This window comes from Falco rusticolus, chromosome 9, assembly GCF_015220075.1.
Source record: "Falco rusticolus isolate bFalRus1 chromosome 9, bFalRus1.pri, whole genome shotgun sequence".
NCBI lineage: Eukaryota > Metazoa > Chordata > Aves > Falconiformes > Falconidae > Falco > Falco rusticolus.
The window spans coordinates 6,742,527-6,761,738 of record NC_051195.1 but is presented as its reverse complement, the minus strand read 5'-3'; the positions used below and the strand labels follow the sequence as shown (position 1 = coordinate 6,761,738).

Genomic DNA, 19,212 nt, shown 5'->3' with positions numbered 1-19,212 from the left:
TCCGATTACACCCCCTAATTAATATTAGCACTGTTAAAATGAATCCTTACCAACATTCAAACTCAATCTAATGGAAAGGCAAAGCAAAACATATCCACAACAATTGCAGAAGATGGGCATTTTTTTGGAATTGTCCTCCAATCTGCTGCTGAAACAAATCCCTCATAAGTGAATAGCTGTCATACAGGGAGAAAGATAAAGAAGCATCAAGTGCTTTTCATCTTAATTTTTCCTTTATATTTGAATTCTATTTTGTAACTGTATGTTCTAAAAAAAAAAAAAAGGAAAAAAAAGGCACTGCTGGTCTCCTTAAAAAAAAAAGGATGCACGTGTCTACAATTCAAGCGTGATCCTGTAGAACAGGCTCGACCCTATGTCCTACCACAACACTCCCAAACACGCTCCAAGAACAAAGCAATAAAGCAACAGTTTTGAAATTAATTATAAGGTACTCTTCCATAAGGACAGCGGGTCACAATACTTGGCAGAGCAAGCAGCACCTGACAAATCTTGTATTCATGAAAAACCAAGTACTAATCAAAAAGCCATCAGCTCTTCCTAAGCAGACTGTAAAAATAAAGAAGGAAAGCTTCTAGTGTACAGCACCCTGCCCTTGCACTCTGGGTCCCTCTGTGATAAGAGGAGAGGTATTTCTACCTTCCTGACAGTAACCTGGAGCAGCTCCCTCGGAAAAAGGGACGCTTCCTTCTTAAGTTCAGAATGGGGATAACAGTAAGGAAAAGCAACAAGAAAGCTAGAGAATAAGGGAAGACTACAGAATCCTAAGCGGTACAGAGAGTTTCTGTTAGAGACCAAATCCAAAGCAAACACTTGCAGAGACCTGGGGGTGAAAAGGCCATTGCATGGAGTTTGTATCGGAAGCTATCAGAAGTTCCCAAACTAGCAAGCAAAACCATTAAAACATTGGCCTGTAAAGAACAGAACAGGGTGGGATTTGTTTTAAAACATTTTTATTTAATCTGCCTCACCCATGTGATTTTAAATCATAGTTTTAGAACTAGGAATATTCGGCATCTTTTGCATGCTCACAAAAAAAAAAAAAAAGCAGCAAGGAAGGGGGCTGTGGAAAAAGGAAGAGGTCATTTCTTGTTAGGCCAGACACACCATAAAAGAGAAGTTCAACTTCAATGGTCAGGCAGCAGTTCAGAGCATGAGTTAGAAACAAAGTTTTTGTGTCTTTGGTTGAACAGAAGATTTATTTTTTGTTGCTAGTCAAAACCCTGCTTTCAACTAAAAACATCCTGAAGACCAGACACTTCTTATGATGCTAGTAAAATGAGAAAAATCCGACAAGGACACAGGTCAGATGATGGGCAAATTCTCCCCCTCCTGCTACACCTTCTGGAAAAGATCAAAGAATAATTAAAACTCACCTTGATGGGACTAACAAAATAGTTCATCCATGTGTTTCAAAGAATGGATGGGGAAAATGAGAAGATGTAAAAGACAAACAGAGAACCCAAAATCCCATCTCACTCCATGTTGCAGTGAAAGAAAATAATTACCTGATACATGTTCTTGTTTGCTTGACTTGGAACATACTCAACTACTATACTTCAATATTTTTAATGAAGCATGCCGTGCCATTCTCCATTTTACAAGTGAAGCTGCTTTGGAATTTAATTATCAACCTTTCCACTGATTCTAAAATTTAACTTGTTCACAATATTTAACAAAAGGAAACGTGGATATCAGGCCTGTGCTGCCTCACCAACTGCTGCATCCAACTTCTTTTATTTGTTAAAAAACATTGGAGCTATTGACACAGGGGTCTCACGAACAGGTAACTTCATATGACCAGGGCAGCTACTTTTTAAGTACCCTACTTCTCAGGATCTTTAAACCTTTGAACCATATGTCCGAGTGAAATAAAATACCATCAAACATCCGTCATACACAGAAGCTCGCTTTTTTTTTTATTTGCATATATATTCTGTATGTGTACAGCTTGGATTTTAAAACAGAAACCTACTTTATTTTTAGCAGGGCAGCTTTGAGTCATCTAGTCTAAAATTCTAGCACAGTTAGATTGTCACAGAAAAATCACACTTGGTCTACTTCACAGCAGCATTCCCAGCATAACGCTCAAATTTACATTATGTATGTAAATTCTAAAACTGTCATTGCTACAGCTTTTAAAATCATGTTAGTTCTTGTGAAAAAAATGTATTTGTCATACCTAAAGCCATCATGCATCCCTACCAGAAACTGGGTAGCAAAAAGAGAACATTTTCCTTGCATTCCTGCCAGCTTGCCCTTATTTTGTGACCCACCAGTCCTGGCTCATGCTAGATCACACTCTGGATCCTAGACCATGTTTAGTGCAAAAACAAGGCATGCAGTTTCTTACAGAGCCACTGCAAAGCATTTGAGAAGTAGATATATCTTCATCAATAGCGATGGCAAAACTGGATAGATTGCCCAGTTTAGAGGGTCATGGACTAACTCGTGATAAAAAAAAAATAAGCATTTTTTCTTTTAAAAGAAGATTCTTTTGAAGAATCGATGTAACTGAATATGCAAATATTCAGACAAATGTTTATTTGAGACTAATTATTTGAGCATAATTCCTTTGACTTTGGTAGATGTGCTTTCCCTCACTTCTGTATGTCAAGACTCCTTCAAATCAATGACTCCCACTTCATTTTGCTCTCTGGAACTGGTTCCTTCCGAGAAGGGAACAGAATGTAAAAGTTATTACAGGACTCCAGAACATCTCAAAGACCTGTCTCCTATGGGCACTAACACTGGACAACAGAACACACAATAACGTTTCAAAACAACTTTGAAAACCAGACTGTTAACGTATTGTAAAGCACGTAACTTTTTAAAAAAATGCTACTAATGCTATAATAATTCAGTTTAATGTTAAGGTATAATTATAACATGAGCGCATTCCTGCAGTGCTAACTTCTTTGCATTTTGAATATTTCAATTCAATCAAGTTTTGAACATAATGTCTGAAAAAGTTTCACAGTGACTTAAACAGGCAATCCTTAAACTTCTGGATTTGGTCTATCAAATGCATTACTATTTTTTCTCATTTATAAAAAAGAGGAGGGAGAAGAGATTGTTATAAGCAGCAGTATTTAACAAATTTTCACATCAGTTTTAAAAGGTAATACATATCACCACATTATCAAGATATCTGCACTCCACATATGACAACTGTTAGTAAAACTAAGTTGGGGATACAAGTTCTTCAGTTACTGTGATTAGACTAACACTGAATATTGGACTACCTTGCTATTATCGTTACCTGCATTCATAAGCTGACGATGCAATAATCTTAGATCCAATTCACTCTCACAACAGGGCAGGAGCCCTTACAGACATAGCTGGACACCACTGATAACCATCCAGAGAGATTTCTGTGATGTGTGTCCTCTACAGAAGGAGAGCTGAATTTCTGGGCTCTCATCTAGGCACAGAGCTCCGATTTATGAGCAGGAACAGACTCTCATAGCAGACCTTAGTGGTGTTTAATCAGCAGGCTACCAATCCTTTTCCCAGGAACCCATGCCCTCATCACAGGAACAATTCAGTTGCTCGTGACATATCTGCTCAGCTACCACAACTGACAGCCTGGTAAATTGGAAAAAAACCCCCACCCAACAACGACACAAAACCCAACAACAACCACCCCCCAAAAAACCAAAGAGCACCTGTTTTCTCTTAGGATTTTGACCTGCAGGTTGCAGTCGTTCAGCAGCTGTTACAGAACTGGCTGACCCATCTCGAGACCATAGCTGAGAGCTGCTGAGGCCACACAAGTTCGCTTTTTTGATCAGTCACATCCACTGCAGTCTCAACATGTACACAAAGTATTTTAAAAACTTGAACGACTCATAGTAACAATATTAAATAATTATGTAAACAAGTTTTCCTCTTTGCTTCATTAAGATTACTGTAGACTACGGAATTAATCCATAGTCACGCAAAATTTTTCCACATAAGATGTATGTAAAAGGCAGAAAATTCCAGCTCACCTCAGAGTCCCAGTGAGCTCTGAAAAATTGTCTTTAAAAAAAATAAAATAATTTTATTTTATGTACAAACAAAGAATATGAGCTCACTGTGATTCCATGTTGTATTTTTAGAAGACAAACTAACCAGCTTAATTAATCCTACAGCACATTTGTACCACTGTAACAACAGTGAAAGACAGACTTGTGTTCTTGGGGTTTACAAATATATCTCAACACACTATTGCTACCATTTACAGAACAAAAGTAATTAATTTTCTTGTATTAACTTATTTGTCAGACTGTAATGTCATGAAAAAACTCAGTATAATTGGTGTAGTCATTTCACTTTACGAAGATATCTGAATTTAACTCTTCTTACACAGACTAACATGTAATATAAAGTGTATCTTCTATTCAAAAATACTTTGCAATTCTAAAGTGCCTGCATCTAGCTCTTGAAGATGTCTTAGCAAATCAGAGCAGCCTTCTCATTAGAAAAAAAGAAAATATAAAACTGTATGTGGAAGAAAACAAGCGCACTTGTTTTGTTTCCTAGGGCAAATATATAGCGATTTGGGGAAAAGAAATGCAAAAATACTTGAAACATTGTTCAGTTGGTCCCCAGAGCACGAGTCTTACGAGGAGCAGCTGAGGGAACTGCAGTTCTTTACCCTGGAGAAAAGGAGGCTCAGGGGGACCTTATTGCTCTCTACAACTATTTGAAAGGAGGCTGTGGTGAGGTAGGAGTCTGTCTCTTCTCCCAGGTAACAATCAACAGGACCAGAGGAAATGACCTCCAGTTGTGTCCCAGGAGGTTTACATTGGCTATTAGAAAAAAAGTGCTTCCTGGAAAGGGTGGCCAAGCACTGGCACAGGCTGCCCAGGGAGGCAGTGGAGTCACCATCCCTGGAGGTATCTAAAACATGCACAGATGCGGCACTTAGGGACATGGGTTAGTGGTGGGCTTGGCAGCCGTGGCCTAGCCATTGGACTTGATGGGTCTTTTGCAACCTAAATGTTTCTCTGATTTTCTGATTCTCTGGTTCTATGATACTGTGGCATGTGTGAGGATGGGGGAAGAGTCTAAAGTAGATACCGTGAATAGCTAGGGAAAGTATGCAAAGCCTAGCTATTGCGCGTGCAGGACCCTTCCTCCACTCGCAAGTGAAAACCACCTCAGAGTTAAAAGCAACGTGCAAGCACGGTATTTGAAGTGAATACAAAAATGTCAGCTTTCAATGCTTTACCAGTTACAACACAATAAGAGACTAAGTGGAGCTGCTTCATATGTGTTTGTGCTTTAATATATCCAGAGTATAAAAGAGGTGTATTTTTCCTTTAAGGTCTTGTCATCGCTTTGAACAGACCTCCAGCACCATGGAGTAAATATTCTGGTAAATCTCCTACAGTTGTTTAAGACGGTAACAGGCCAAATCCATCCAAATACTGTTTTGAAGCAAGAGTAACTAAACTGTGAAACAACACATCAGTAAGGTCAAATTTTGGAAAGTTCTTTTTTTAAAAAAACAGTACACACATATACCAATAATAAGAATACCTAACAGGCCAACTCTAATGGGTCAGGGTGCAAGTCAGCTACTGATGGCGTAATCCTAGGACAAGCCTCCCCTACCGAGAATTCACTGCATTTTCCCCTATCCTTTCTTTGAACCGAATAGCAGATAACGCCAGTCACTGCAAAGGCCAGTGGAACAGAGCCTGCTGATGTGATTGGTAAGGCAGTCCCACAGGTTCCTTTGAAACCATGGTCACGTTCCTAAAAGAAAAAGAAACCACCACTGTACTTCCTAATGAACCCATCAACTTAGCAGTCCTTACCCTTTCGCATTCTTAAAAAGACTAAGTAAATTCCTACATTAAATGTCTGTTCTGATAAACCACTATTATCTCCACCACACACAAAGAGGAAAATAGACTCATTTTCTATATGGCTACAATATAAGTTAGCAGCAAAGTTAAATTCAGAACTCTGAAGTACAAAACCAGACATACGTGCCCTTGGATGCAGCACAAGTTATTGAAAGAGAGAAAAGAATGGTTTTAGGCAACGAACCTGAGAATATATGTAATAAATGTTCAAGGAAGTTACACTAATATATTTAAACTTTCTGAGGAAAGCACTAGGTCTCCAGAAATAGTATATTATAAAACCTGCATAGAGTTCTTAGCTAAGAGCAAAATTGTCAGCGGCCTTGTTGAGGGAAGAAAATTTTTAAAAAAAGTACACTTTCAACAGGAAGTATTCTAGAGATGTGCAAGAAACTCCTGTAACTTGGCATTTCAGATTTCCAGGGCAATTAACTCCCCACTGTATCACATCACTTAACACTAATTAATTGCTAAAGATGTAGTTATGTAACTTACTGAGCTGCTAAGGATAAAACAACTCCTGAGCTCCCAAGACTTGAGTGGCACGCCAAATTAATATCAATGAAGCACAGGGATTTCGCCTCTCTTCTGAGATTGCCAAATCAAGCAGTCATTCTCCTTCCAGTGTCAACTAATGGGAACAAGTCAAGTAAACGTCAGTCAACTGCTGGAGTGCCTCAGCCCACCGCGGCACGGACAGCCTCACGGAGCGAAGGGCTCTGAGCAAGTCCTATCGTCGCTCTGCGTACAAAAAGGTCGGAGGGTTCACAGCATGGCACACTTGGAACCGGGTCCCCTCAGTGTGGCTCCCTGATACCTCCAGCTGTTTATTTCTTCAGGATAAATCCCAGCCTGCACCAATTACTGTATTACCTAGGAACATCTTTATTTTCAGGGTAAGTATAAATCAGGGCATGTGTTAATTAATTCCACTCATATACAGCATGGCTTATGACTTACAGGTGGCATTGGCTTGGGGAAAACAAAACCAAAAAACAATGAAGTTTGAGTCCTCTGACCCGGCTGGATATTAGCTTAGGGACAGAGCCCAAATCCCTTTGTTGCCTTTGAAAAAAACTAACAAATTTTTTACAGCTCCAAAAAATGGTGCTAACATAGCGAAACAGGCGTGGAAGCTGAGTCAAGCAGCAGGCAGCTGAATTGCACTCCCAGGAACAGCCAACTGCTACCATTTATATAGTGCCTTCTGATTCCATGTGGGTGACTGATGTTTGATTACTCTGGAATATGGAAACAGTTTTTAATCATTTAAATAAATTACAATTTTGGATGGATGAACAGAGGCTGCATATGCACTCTGAAGCTCACTCAAAAAATACTGAGGAGAGAGTTTCAAGGTTCTGTCTGGATGAATTTAGGGGGAATGTGATCGTTCAACTCTTTTTACTGTTCTTCTAAAGGGCTTTAGATATGACATATTGCAAAGGCATTCTTCCCACAATCCTATTGATGTTGCTGGCTAGGGACAAAACCTGAAAAAACGAAGTGGATATGGTTCTGGTGCCTCAAACAGGCAAGTCCACTCAATTCCATACCGAAGCAATACACGAGGGCATTTGTCTTGCAGTGCTTAACAGTTACCATCTGTCTCACAACACACTGCTGCAGACTAACAAAGGTGTAACCGCAACTGACTCATTTTCAAGAGGACAAATGTAGGGACCTGGCACAGGAGAATCTGAAAAAAGGCCACAGGCTCTTTGGAGCTTCATTTTCTGACCATCCTGATGTTTGTTACAAACTCTATTCCCAGGCCTATGAATATACACAGTGCTGTACACAGTTATTCCCGGTATGCAACCGGTACCAGTGTGCAGAAAAAGGCCTCACTATCGGTGACCTTGAAAAGGTAGGTCGTCCAGCACACTGCTGCATCATTGACTTTGAACGTCTGACTCATAGCCACAGAAGCAATGCATGGACCTCCTTCACAAGCACAAAAAAGCTTGAGAAGTACCCAGCTTTGTAACCTGGGGGAAATTTGCTTAAAATTTTGGAGAGTTTGCCATAATGACAAAGTGGTTTTGTTGCCTTTTTGAGCTGTTCCAGGTAGCTCTCAATAAGGCCTTGCAATTGATCTTAGGTTAGGCAGCAGAGTAAAAGGTCTAGCAATCTTCCCTAAGACTTTCAAAAAAATCTAGGCAGCTCTCAAACATTACAGAATTTCCCAGATATCTGTACCAATCGGCTTCAGCATTACACCAATTTCACAAGTTGCCTCAATAATTCTGAAGAGGAAAGGCTGGCTGTTCTGTCAGAAGCACGGCCACATCAGTGCAGTGTTTGACATAGGCTAATTTGGAACCACACATGAATGACAGAGTGCGCTTAAGAGAATCACTTAGGAAACCAATGCCACTGGGATGTGACGCTGTCTACCGTGACACCGTCAATGGGACATCATCTTCACAGTAGTGGAAATAGCCATGACTGTATCACCAGAAAGACAAACTGAAACAACGATTTTTGTCAGCACCAAGGCATATTTTGCTACTCTTTTGCCAAGTGCAACTCTCACTCATTAGGACTGGCCATAGCACTGGGGATAAATGTTTAAGAGATCCAGTTTAGTGGCTAGTAGCGTACAAAGTTTAGCAAGATACAGATAAGAATAATTTAGCTCTAAGTCCTAATTCTCTCTGTCTTACTTTCTTTTACACTGAATAGGTTTGAGAAGCAGGGATGTGCACTCGCAGGACAGCACATGGTGCCAGCATGGTCACAGACAGGAGACCACGCTGGTGGAATGCTACACCCGTGCGGCATGGCAGAACTATGCAGGAGCTGCCACAGAAGGAAACGCATCCCTCAGGATTGTTTTCTGGCAGAGAAGGTGAGCTATACTCCTAGATTTGTTAGACCATAACAAACAGAAAGTGTTTTAGAAATCTTTTTCATACTTTTTTCTTGAAAGCTGGATTGAACTATTGAAAATATTGGAAACACATGTTAGCTGGGGCCACCAAGCCCATCTCTGAGTAGGGGGATGTAATGAAGCTGCTTAAGAAATATCAAGCATAAGGCCAAAACTAACTCAGAGGAATGTAACATTCCAACCCAAACGGTTCGGAGAGCACAGAGCCTACCTCTTTTGACATAAGTGACCTACATCCTTCTGGTCAACAGAAAGATATAGAGCTAAATGTTCTCTGCTTCACTAAGGAGGAGGAAGAAGCTGTTTAGAGAATTTGCTTGCACCTTCTGGGAGCCCTATTGCAGAAACAGTCTTTGGAGAACTCTATTTGTGGCATAAGTGAGTTCAAGTACACAATAAGTAGAACAGAGAACACTTCTAGTTGATGGCATGATGGATTCCTAAAACAATGACAGCTCCCGCAAAGTTGCGCCCCCGTCACACAATTGAGAGTATGCTTGGGGTGACCTCACTGATAACTTCATCATTACCTCTCTCCCAGTTATGCATATCCGATACATTCTGAGGCTTGATTCCCAACCAAGCCTTTCTTCCTGCTATGCCTCAGTCTAATCAATTGTATAGGACTAATCCAGGTATTTACAGAAATGAAGAAAAGATTAAATTCATTTGTTATATGCCCGTTTATCTAGTATGATACAAAAGTGAGGAGGAAATCGCTAAATGACTGAACACTCGAGCTAATGTGTGATGAACTTTGTACATTACTTACAATAAGTAATGTTTAGCCAAGGGTACTACTTTGCAAATACATACAAACTTAATTTTAAAAGCATGGAAGCAGTTGCAATGAAGCTAGTTATATGTTTACAAGAGTATAGCCTATATTCTTTTAAAAAAATGCAGTTCTGCCTCCAACTATTTTTTCATAGATAGATTTTTAATTTTACACACTATTTTTGGATTAAGCATGGCATGACCCAGTAGACACATATGTTTAATATAAACCCAAGGTTTGACTAATTACTCACATAACAAATAGTGGAGATTTAAAACACATCGAAGCCTTCAGCACATATCATTTTTTATAAACAAGCATGAGTCTGTTCATTTTTCAAAATTAAATTTTCAAACTTGTCAGTTGATTAGAATGCTAAAAAGCACAATCACTTTGGATTAACAGATCAAGTTAATCATCACTGAAGAATAAAAATTGGGATGAAGTTACAAGCCTTAGAAATATAGGCTGATACTGGTAAAGTGACACACTTCCCTGATGTACAGAAGACTCAAACTCAAATGCTCAACATAATTTAGCATCCTATTGTTCTCTCTTAGTGTTATACCTCATTTAAAAGTCATTCAAATCAACACGCTATTAAGAGTAAATAATCACACTAATTTAAAACCAAGCTTCTTTCAAGTACCTAACAACTGTATGTAGACTTTCTGCAAAAAAAGTTGCAGAACCACAGAAAACCAAGAGCTTACAAAGAAATCAGGGAGTCATTATGATTTTCTGAGGTGGGTATTATAAAAACATTATTGTGAATTCCCAAGAGTATCTATATGAAAGCTTCCTGAGAATTTTAACTTATGTTTTCCCCTTATCTGCCAGTGCTACAAATTCAACTTGAAATGTGCCAAGCTACATTCTTCCAAGTTCACACAGCATCACTAGTAATAAAATGTAATGAGAATTTCACAATTCTTCTGAGGAAGAATAAACAATAGTATACAGCACGCCCTAACTGCTAAGTTGGATCCACAGCAATAGTGGAATTATGAGAATGAAAATCAGCTATTAAGGAACTGCGCATAAACCAAAAGCACCCATTCTTGGGATGAAGAATGTGGCAATCCTTATATGCACTTCCAGAAAAACAAGAATGTGCAGTTTGTTGCCAAGGTTGTGTTGTTTAAAATCCAGTTTATAAATTCTATCCAGTTAGACTCGAAATCCAGCACCTGAGTTAGAAAGATAAAATTCAAAAGATTACTACTTGCAGTTATAACCTCAGCACTCCAATGTCAAAATAAACACTGACAAAAACCATGCAAATATGGCCTGGTTAGCAATACTTGCCCTGTCTACACATTGAAGTTACTTGTTTTAAAGTAACAAGCCCTATTAAAAGATTCAGATTATTTTTTCCTTCCAGATCAATGTCTGTTGTCAGACAGGCACACTCTTAATTAAAATTACTGAGGGAAGCTGATAAGTAGTAAAATACTGTCTTCACAAATCTGAATTTAGTTTGTTGGCAGAACTCTAAAACAATACATTATTTATGAACTGCATGCAGTTACATGTATGCATATTTTACAGATTTAATATAATGGATCCAATCATTTGGAGGGATTGCAAGAGCTCAGATTAAAGCAAGATGTCACATATCATATTAGATACAAAGCCAAAATTTAATGAGACAAGTAAAGGTCAGAGCAGCACACTGCAGTTTCCATTTGATAGCCACACTCTTCTTGTTCTTAAGCAAGCATTATAACTTCAATTTTAAACACAAATCAAAACTAAAAGTTAGTGTAAAAGGATAAACCTAATGCCAAGATCACCAAAGCAAACAGGAAAGTTCAACTTCAGTTTCCTTTCTAGAACCTAAAGGATTGCAATTCAGTTCATCATCTCTAGTCCTCACTTTCTTAAGTATTATCAAGCAATTTTCAGTGAATAACGCCTGGTTAATTACAGCTTGATCCAGCAAAGTTATTAACAGTCCCTACTGGTGGCTTAAGGAAAAAACCAAAAAAAACCAACCAAAAAAAAAACCCAACCAAAAAAAAAGGACAAACTGTGGCTAACAGTAACATACCACCCCTGGAAGCCTATTGCCTGCATTTTTACCGATAATCTGGACTCCAACTGCTTTCTGTGTTGTACTGCACTCGGGGCAGCCCTTTACCACTATTCCTCCTCCCCTCTCCCCATTCTTTACGGTCTGTCTCTACCTTTCCACTCAGTACTAATATTTCAGTAAGACTTCTCCTTAAGGCCTTAGAAGTACTCAATCTTTTCTGGTTAGCCATCTTGTCTTTTCCAGGTGAACAAATTTACACCCAAGAAAGATCAGATGGACATAGAAAAGCAGATTGGTCAGGAAGAAACAAGGACAGGACAGTGAGGGATGAAGAATCAGAGCAACATCAGGATTTTTATACTTTTTTTTTTTTTTAATTTCCAGAGTACTTATTTCCCATCCTCTCAGTTTTGTCTTTTCCCTCACATGCTTTTTGGTCTCCACTTTCTTCACTTCTGTCTTTATTCTTCTGCTAATATGAATTAGTATTTCCAAGATGTAATTTGCTGTTAATTTCAACTCATTAAGGAATGACTAAACTGCAACCTCATTTATTTCATGCTTTCCATTTTTATGCCCATTACTGTCATTTCTAGAATACATCAATCACTTTGCCACCCTCTACCCCCCCTTCACCACAACAAGTGTTGGGTCAAGCCAAAAGAATTTTGACTTTCTCACTCTTTACAGATCAGTATATGTTCAAACAACTTCAGAATCCCAGAGACCTTGAACATAAACATCTATCTCACTGGCTTTAGTTCTGCTCTTCATTACTTTTATATTGCCCTTGGTACTCCCTTTCACCATTGTCAGGTATTTTTTAAAAAAATATTATTGTACTTATAAAAACACTTACATAACGCACTTCAGAAAATAAGTGTGCTAGTTTTGGCCGGGTGTGATATTTCTGGGTTTCTGCCCCTTCATCATTTATCTTCCATGCTCTCAATTCTTATTCTAACAGTCTTCTGTATTTCTTTTGCAACAGAACAGTTTCTCATTTGCTCCCTCCTTTCCTTCTACAGAGCTTTCACTCTAATGTATGTTTTCACTTCACTTCTGTATGTCATTTTGCAAAAACGTGCCTTCTCCATTGTACATCAGAAGCATTTCTAAAAAAAAAACCAACCAAAACAACCTTTCTGTTGTCTCTGATCTGTCCAGATCTTTTTCTGACCCTGCTGAGACACCCTGTCCTCAGCTCCCACTTTGGGCAGGCAACATTCAGCTTTTTGATTCTCAAAATGCTCTCCAACCATCATTCACTCCTGCAGTGTGAACACACACTCTACTTCGGCTCTGCTGCAAGACAACATTGAAAAAATACCAAGATTCCCTTTAGTGTCTTACCTGCCAAATCCTTCCTTCAAGGTTGTTCTTCAGATCTTCCCTTTCTGTTAACACACTAGGAAAAAAAATACCTAATTCTATGCTTCACAGCTTGACAGCAATACTGGTTAATTCTTTGTGAACTTCTAAATTCTTCATCTCCTTAGTTGATGCTGCTTTAAATTTTCATTCCAAGTTTTCTTCATAATTCAGAGCTTCTTCCTATTGCCTCTTTCTGTGATTAACATCTCAAATATCTCACACATGATAAATACAGTATTTGTAACACTCCTTCCCCCCCCCCCCCCCCCCCCCCCCTTTTTGTTTGTTTTGTTTAAGAAGCTAGCTTATCCTTTTCAGGAACAGAGAGCATCTTTCTTGAATAGCTCTCACTATCTTTACAGATACAAAAAAATATCCATAATATATGACTATGTACACCAGAAGCAATGATCACCATACATGCAAGCAAGCATATGATGGTTTCATTTTTCCTTTTTAAACACATTATATACTGTGTTTCCCCACCCATTTTGCCTTTGGGTATTTTTGTTCAACAGTGTTGCCTTTCTGACCCTTAAAGCAGCAGACTATTTGTAACAAACAATTCAATGACGATTGGAGCTGCTCCTTAAATTCTTTCTTTTTTTTATTCCTATCATTTTTACTAATTGCTCTCCAATTTTCCTACCACACTCCTTAAGAATATTATTCCTGCTCAGAAATGAACTTCTAAAACAGCAATTGCCAGACTTCAGAGGCCATTTGCTCATTTCCAGCCACTCTACACAGCTGTATTCCACTGCCATCAGGCTTCCAAGGATTCTTTTTTTATCATGCCATTATTTCTCATCAACTTCCAAACAGCTGAACTAAACTTCTTTAGTTTACCTCTCAGTTTTTAGCATACTTCAAGTTTTTCCCATAAAGTAACAGAAGCTGAAAAAATAAGAGCTGTATTCTTAGGATTTCTTCCCCACATGTCTTCTTGCAAAGAATCCACATCCACTTCGAATGTGGCTATCTCAGAGCTCTGAAATTCATCGGTCCTTTACTTCTCAACCACCAGTCAGGCTTCCTGAATCTGACTTTGCTACTTCCCATTACTTTCAACAAATAAAGATACATTTAAATTATTCAGATCTAAGATTACTTACACACTCATTCTCTCCAATAAGCCAATGAATATTGCTGCAAAAATTCTTCCAGAATGTCTAGTTTAATTTTTGGTTACATTTAAACTATTTTTTCTTATCCTCACATTTTTTTCTTCTGCTAAAGTTTCTTTTAAAATACCCAGAATTGTCTGGTTTTTTTTCTTCCCGCTCTCTCTCACCCTCCCATCTCTGGTTTTAAAGCCTCTTAGTGATGTTATGTTATTCATGCACAACTGTTTGAAGTTTCAATCTTGTTTGAGACAAAAACTAAGAGATGACAACCCTTCTGGAGACAAATACAATTCCAGATGGCAACTGGAGCTGAATGAGCTCCCAACTCAGAGCCAAGGTAAAGGAAAAGTTCACTGACAAAACCCAATTGGCCTAAGAAAGGAGCGCTGACACTGAAACCCCTACATTTCATTGATTTAAGTTTCATCTGTTTTCATTGACTTATATAAGTTCTGGGTATTTCATAGAAGAATTCATTAACAAGACCCGGACTGGTAAGTTCAGAGAGCTAAGTATGAGGCACAGTTTACTAATAAATTATTAGCTGATGCCAAAGAGGTCACTTCAAAGAAAGCTGGAAACAAAATCCTAGGCTCTTCGAGTACTTCGAAATTTAGAAACTCTGATTTTACCAAATGCATTTCCTACTAAGACATCCTCAATCTAGATGCAGGAATGGAAGTAGACTTTCATGCCTCTGAATTAATTCACAGTTGCCGAACTCCATCCAGAATGTCGACCTCTAATCAGCTGTCACGGAAAAGACAGCACCTCTACACCAGCCCCACAGGTTAAGCAACAGTCATACTGACACAGAAAGAACCCATTAACTTCAGCTCTCCTGATGCGGAGGGTTTGTTTTTTTTTTTTCAAGTATCAGAAGCAAAAAAATTGGCTTGACCACATCATAAAAAAGACAAACACCAACCAAACCAAAAAGCTCTGAAAGCTGTCTGTATTTAAAAAACATAACCCTTTATGAATTAGAATGGTATGTACACTTTAAACACATGCAACTTAGATTTCTCTTTGTTGTCAAATATTTTTACCAGAAATATTTTCAAGACATTGGGGTTTCAGAAAATGAACACCTTAGTAAAGAAGCAGCAACTATTTTATACCAAGGAGCAACAATTATTACTATAATGAATTCTTCCTTTTTATTGGCAGGGCAACCTTTGTTAAATTGAAACTTAATTTATTCCAAATGTGCATTTAATGCTATCTGGCAGTAAGTTTTAATTATATAGGAAGTTTGGAGGTTTATAAGCTTTTTGTTAATGATCCTGGCTTATTAATACAGTTTGTATATTTTTATTTATAGGATTTGTACATCTGTCACATCTAAAAATACATACACAGAAACATGCTTAAGAGTACTGTTACAAAAGCCTACTTCAGTTATAGAAAAGCTCATATACCTGAAACCCCATTCATCATTACTGTAGCCAGAAACATTACCCTAGTATTAAAAAAAAGTTTTACATTACAATTGCTAATGGACAAACTTTCAAGGTCTTACAGAAGAAATGTGGTTAGAATCAGAGAATGACGCAGGGACCTCTGCAGGTCTCTAGTCCAACCACCACTCAAAGCACGGCCAGCCTCAAATTTAGATCCCGTCACCCAAAGAGACTCACCCTGGTAAGATGCAAAAATCTCCAAGCACAGAGATTCAGCAACTTCTCTGTTTAACCATTCTTACCGTAACTTTTTTCTCCTCCCTGGAAGACTCTTAACACCAGCTAGGGATCCTATCCTTGCCTCTTATCCTTCTGCCGTAACCTTTGACAAAAGCCTGGCCCAGTCTTCCTTAAAACCCTCCTTTTCACTCCTAGGTACACTGTAGTTGTAACTATAACCTTAACAGAAAGCGTGGGAGAAGAATAAAGAGCACAACTTCAAAATAAATCATGTCAAAAAAACCAAGCATAGGCTAAGCAACAGAATCACCCACTCAGTAGTGCTCATGACAAATACAGACAGTACAGAGCATGAAGTTGATTCAAACTCAACACTACAAATTATCAATAATTCTTTTTAAGGAAGAACAAACCTGGGCCACTTTAACGGAATTTTGAGTTGAACCACCAGCATGATATTCTACTTTGAACTTTTTCACAAGTTCTTCAAATCTGTTAAAAAAAAAAGTTGAAGAAAAAAGTTAAAACTCTACAATTTATTTTTTTTTTCAAATGCAGACATGAACATTAGAAGTAGATGACAACATGTTATTTGAAAAGAAGAAATTCAGATACACTAGCTGTTACACATGGTGCAAGCTGAGAACATCTATTCAGATTTTGTCCAAATTACAAAGCAAAGTGTGACGTCAACTGGAATCCTTCACCTTAAAGTTGAAAGGGGAGTAAGTAACTGGGAAAACCCGTTATCTGAAGGATTAGTTTGATTGAAATTAACTGTTTACATTGATAAAATACATACTTGAAGAAAAATTATACCAATAAAGACATTCAGATACTTACTCCAACTCATTAAAGCTAGAAACAGAATGTAAAATTAAGTGAGAAGATTGAGGAGATCTGGTGTCTATTTCAAAATTAACTTGACCCAAACAACGGTGCTACGTTTTAAGTTTTCATATGAAATAGTATGTTTTGAAAGGTGAAGAACTTCTATGAAAAAATCTACTAGTATCTGGGAAAATCTGATAACAGAAAAGCCAAGCGTTTCTAGATGAGCTTTCAAATCCTTCAAGTCATACTACTACGAAAACATAGCATTTTCTGATGACATGCAGTAGTACATTATTACATTTGAAGGTTAAAACAAGTACTTAATTTTAACAGAAGTATCTACCCTCACATTTCAGGTCAAACTTTAGGGTTAAGACCCAGATATAAGACATTCTTCCTTGTGTAGGATAATGTTTGGCATCTCTGATGACAGTACCCCAACAGCTTCAAGACCCGGCGTTCCCTCCAGCCACAGGCTGCAGAAAAGGGCAGTATCACACAACAGGCGATGAGAACGAGGAGGGGTGAAGGCTGCGAGGAGGCTGCGCACAAGTACTGCATCGTGCCTTTAAGTTCTAAGCACACTTCAAAATGAGTGGGTTGAACAGCAGGATTAATAACCTCAAAAGACATTATATTCAGAAGGACGGACTCCAGCAGGCAAGTTAAAATGTTTACTGTAAAATATGTTTGCACATTTGAGGCTCAAAATGACCTCAAGGTCAACCCTAATTAATAGCAAAGACTTGCCCTTAAGGTCTATTAACTTTAGATGTTTACCTTTAACAAATGAAGCTTGCCCAGTCAGATGTATTTCGACATATTTTATTTACCTTTAGCATCTTCTAAAAGATGATTGACACAACTTTATTTTAGTGTTCATTTTTCACCATGTCTATCTGCTGCCTTACCCTTCTCTCCCCTTCACAGCCCCAGTCTCCTTGTAGTACATGAACAACTGCTTTGAGGATAGATTTGTCAAATAATGACTAGTTTGTTTAAAAGGTTTTGATTTTCAATACCGTGTTACTAATAAGAGCATTTTTATTTCTGCAGTACTTTTCATTTAAAATGTTTGAATAACGAGCTACTCACCTTAGCAAACTACCTATGGGCAGACAATTAGAAAGAAGCAAGAACTAAATTACTACATGTGCTTTTCACAGTTATACACACTACTAATTATCCACCAATTCCATGTCAAGCAATTGAAACCTCAAATGATAGCAAGTAGCTGAGAGTGGGGAAAAAAATAACCAAAAGCAACAGGTCTCCTCACAATTGCTTCTCAAGCAGAGACATACAAACTGTCATAAACCAATTAAGTATTTGGCAACATTTTTTTTCTTTAATGGACATGTTACCTTTTCAATCAATTTGAGTGTGTACTGCCCAAATCATATGGTTATTTTTTTATTCTTGTATATCTACATGGATACCGATATTTTAATTCCTTTACCTAAAGACCTTTGATGTTTCTCGGCCCATATTATTTAATGGCATGTTAAACCTTGTGAAGTTAAGATACTGTAGTTCATCACCTATGTTAGCTCTAAATCTGGATGAGTATGTGTTTAAATACTGATCTGGTGGTTTGAATGATAAAATAGGTGGTATTTGAATTTTGGGAAAAAAGTTGGAAACAACCTTGAAATACTGTCTGCATTATGAAGATTTCAAGGTGACAGCTATGTAATCTCAGAAATAATCCGAACAAATTACTTGACAATTACTTGACAGAATAAGACAAGCAATGGCAATAGACTTTCACTATTTCACACTGAACACTAGAAGACCTAACTTATTTTCTTTGAATTAAGATAATAAACTCCACACCTCCAAAGTTCTCTTACAGAAAACAGAAAAAGAGCTTGTACAAATGAAAGTAATTTTTGCTAGTCATTTTCTATGACACATCAAAAGGATGATATAAATTGCATGTTGTTTTAATTCACAAGAGCCTGAAAACCAAGTTGTATCAAGAATGACCTCAAAATAAAGAGTGCCAATAGCTTTTTATCTTAAGATGATGAACAGTTAGATGGACATTTTTCAAAATGTCAGCAGATGGCACACGCAGTGTAGGAACACTGACTTTGTCACTGTCTGCCATATGTCTGACCTGCAAAGAGAAGACACTACCATCCTAGCATGCCTCAAACGTGGTATTTGCTTTTGCAAAACTCTCCATTTTAAGGAAGTTCAACCACAGAAACTGCTCTGAGGCCTGGGCATGCTAAACAGAGCTTCTGTGTATGCTTCAGGACTAAGCTGTTATCACACTTTGGATAATTCAAGAAAATTAGAACCTTATGAGCAAGACTGAATAATATTTTTGTTTCACGTTCCGCAATTGTTGGCCTTTCTCTGAGTATTTTTTAAGGCTGTGCTGTATCTGAGAACTGTGACCTTTCTCCTGACCTAGCAATATACCATTACCTTAAATAACGGAATAATAAATCCCACTATCAGCACCATATAGAGGGGCCCCTATTTTTGGTACGATGAATTTGTTCACCACATTACAGCATATTTTAACAAAAACAAGTTTGCATTTGCAGCAGCATATGTTTTCAGCTGTGATCCTGCTGATCAACTCTAGCACTGACCAAAGAGGGTATGTTAATGTTTTGCTCAATTATA

At 38.0% G+C, this 19,212-nt stretch overlaps 1 protein-coding gene and 1 long non-coding RNA gene across 8 annotated transcripts in view; both read right to left on the bottom strand.

The window, feature by feature from the left end:
- The window catches only part of ADK (adenosine kinase), a 291,317-nt gene that overhangs the window by 194,217 nt on the left and 77,888 nt on the right, over positions 1 to 19,212 (bottom strand). For all 7 annotated transcript variants that reach the window (XM_037400573.1, XM_037400578.1, XM_037400579.1 and 4 more), the window contains one exon: positions 16,149 to 16,227. In XM_037400573.1, coding sequence (XP_037256470.1) covers positions 16,149 to 16,227 — 79 coding nt within the window. The remainder of the gene's footprint in view (positions 1 to 16,148; positions 16,228 to 19,212) is intronic.
- LOC119153753 lies at positions 9,440 to 15,004 on the bottom strand. Its single transcript, XR_005106205.1, has 2 exons — positions 12,945 to 15,004; positions 9,440 to 12,706 (listed from the first exon to the last, which is right to left on the bottom strand). It is a non-coding gene; the product is annotated as an uncharacterized LOC119153753 (long non-coding RNA).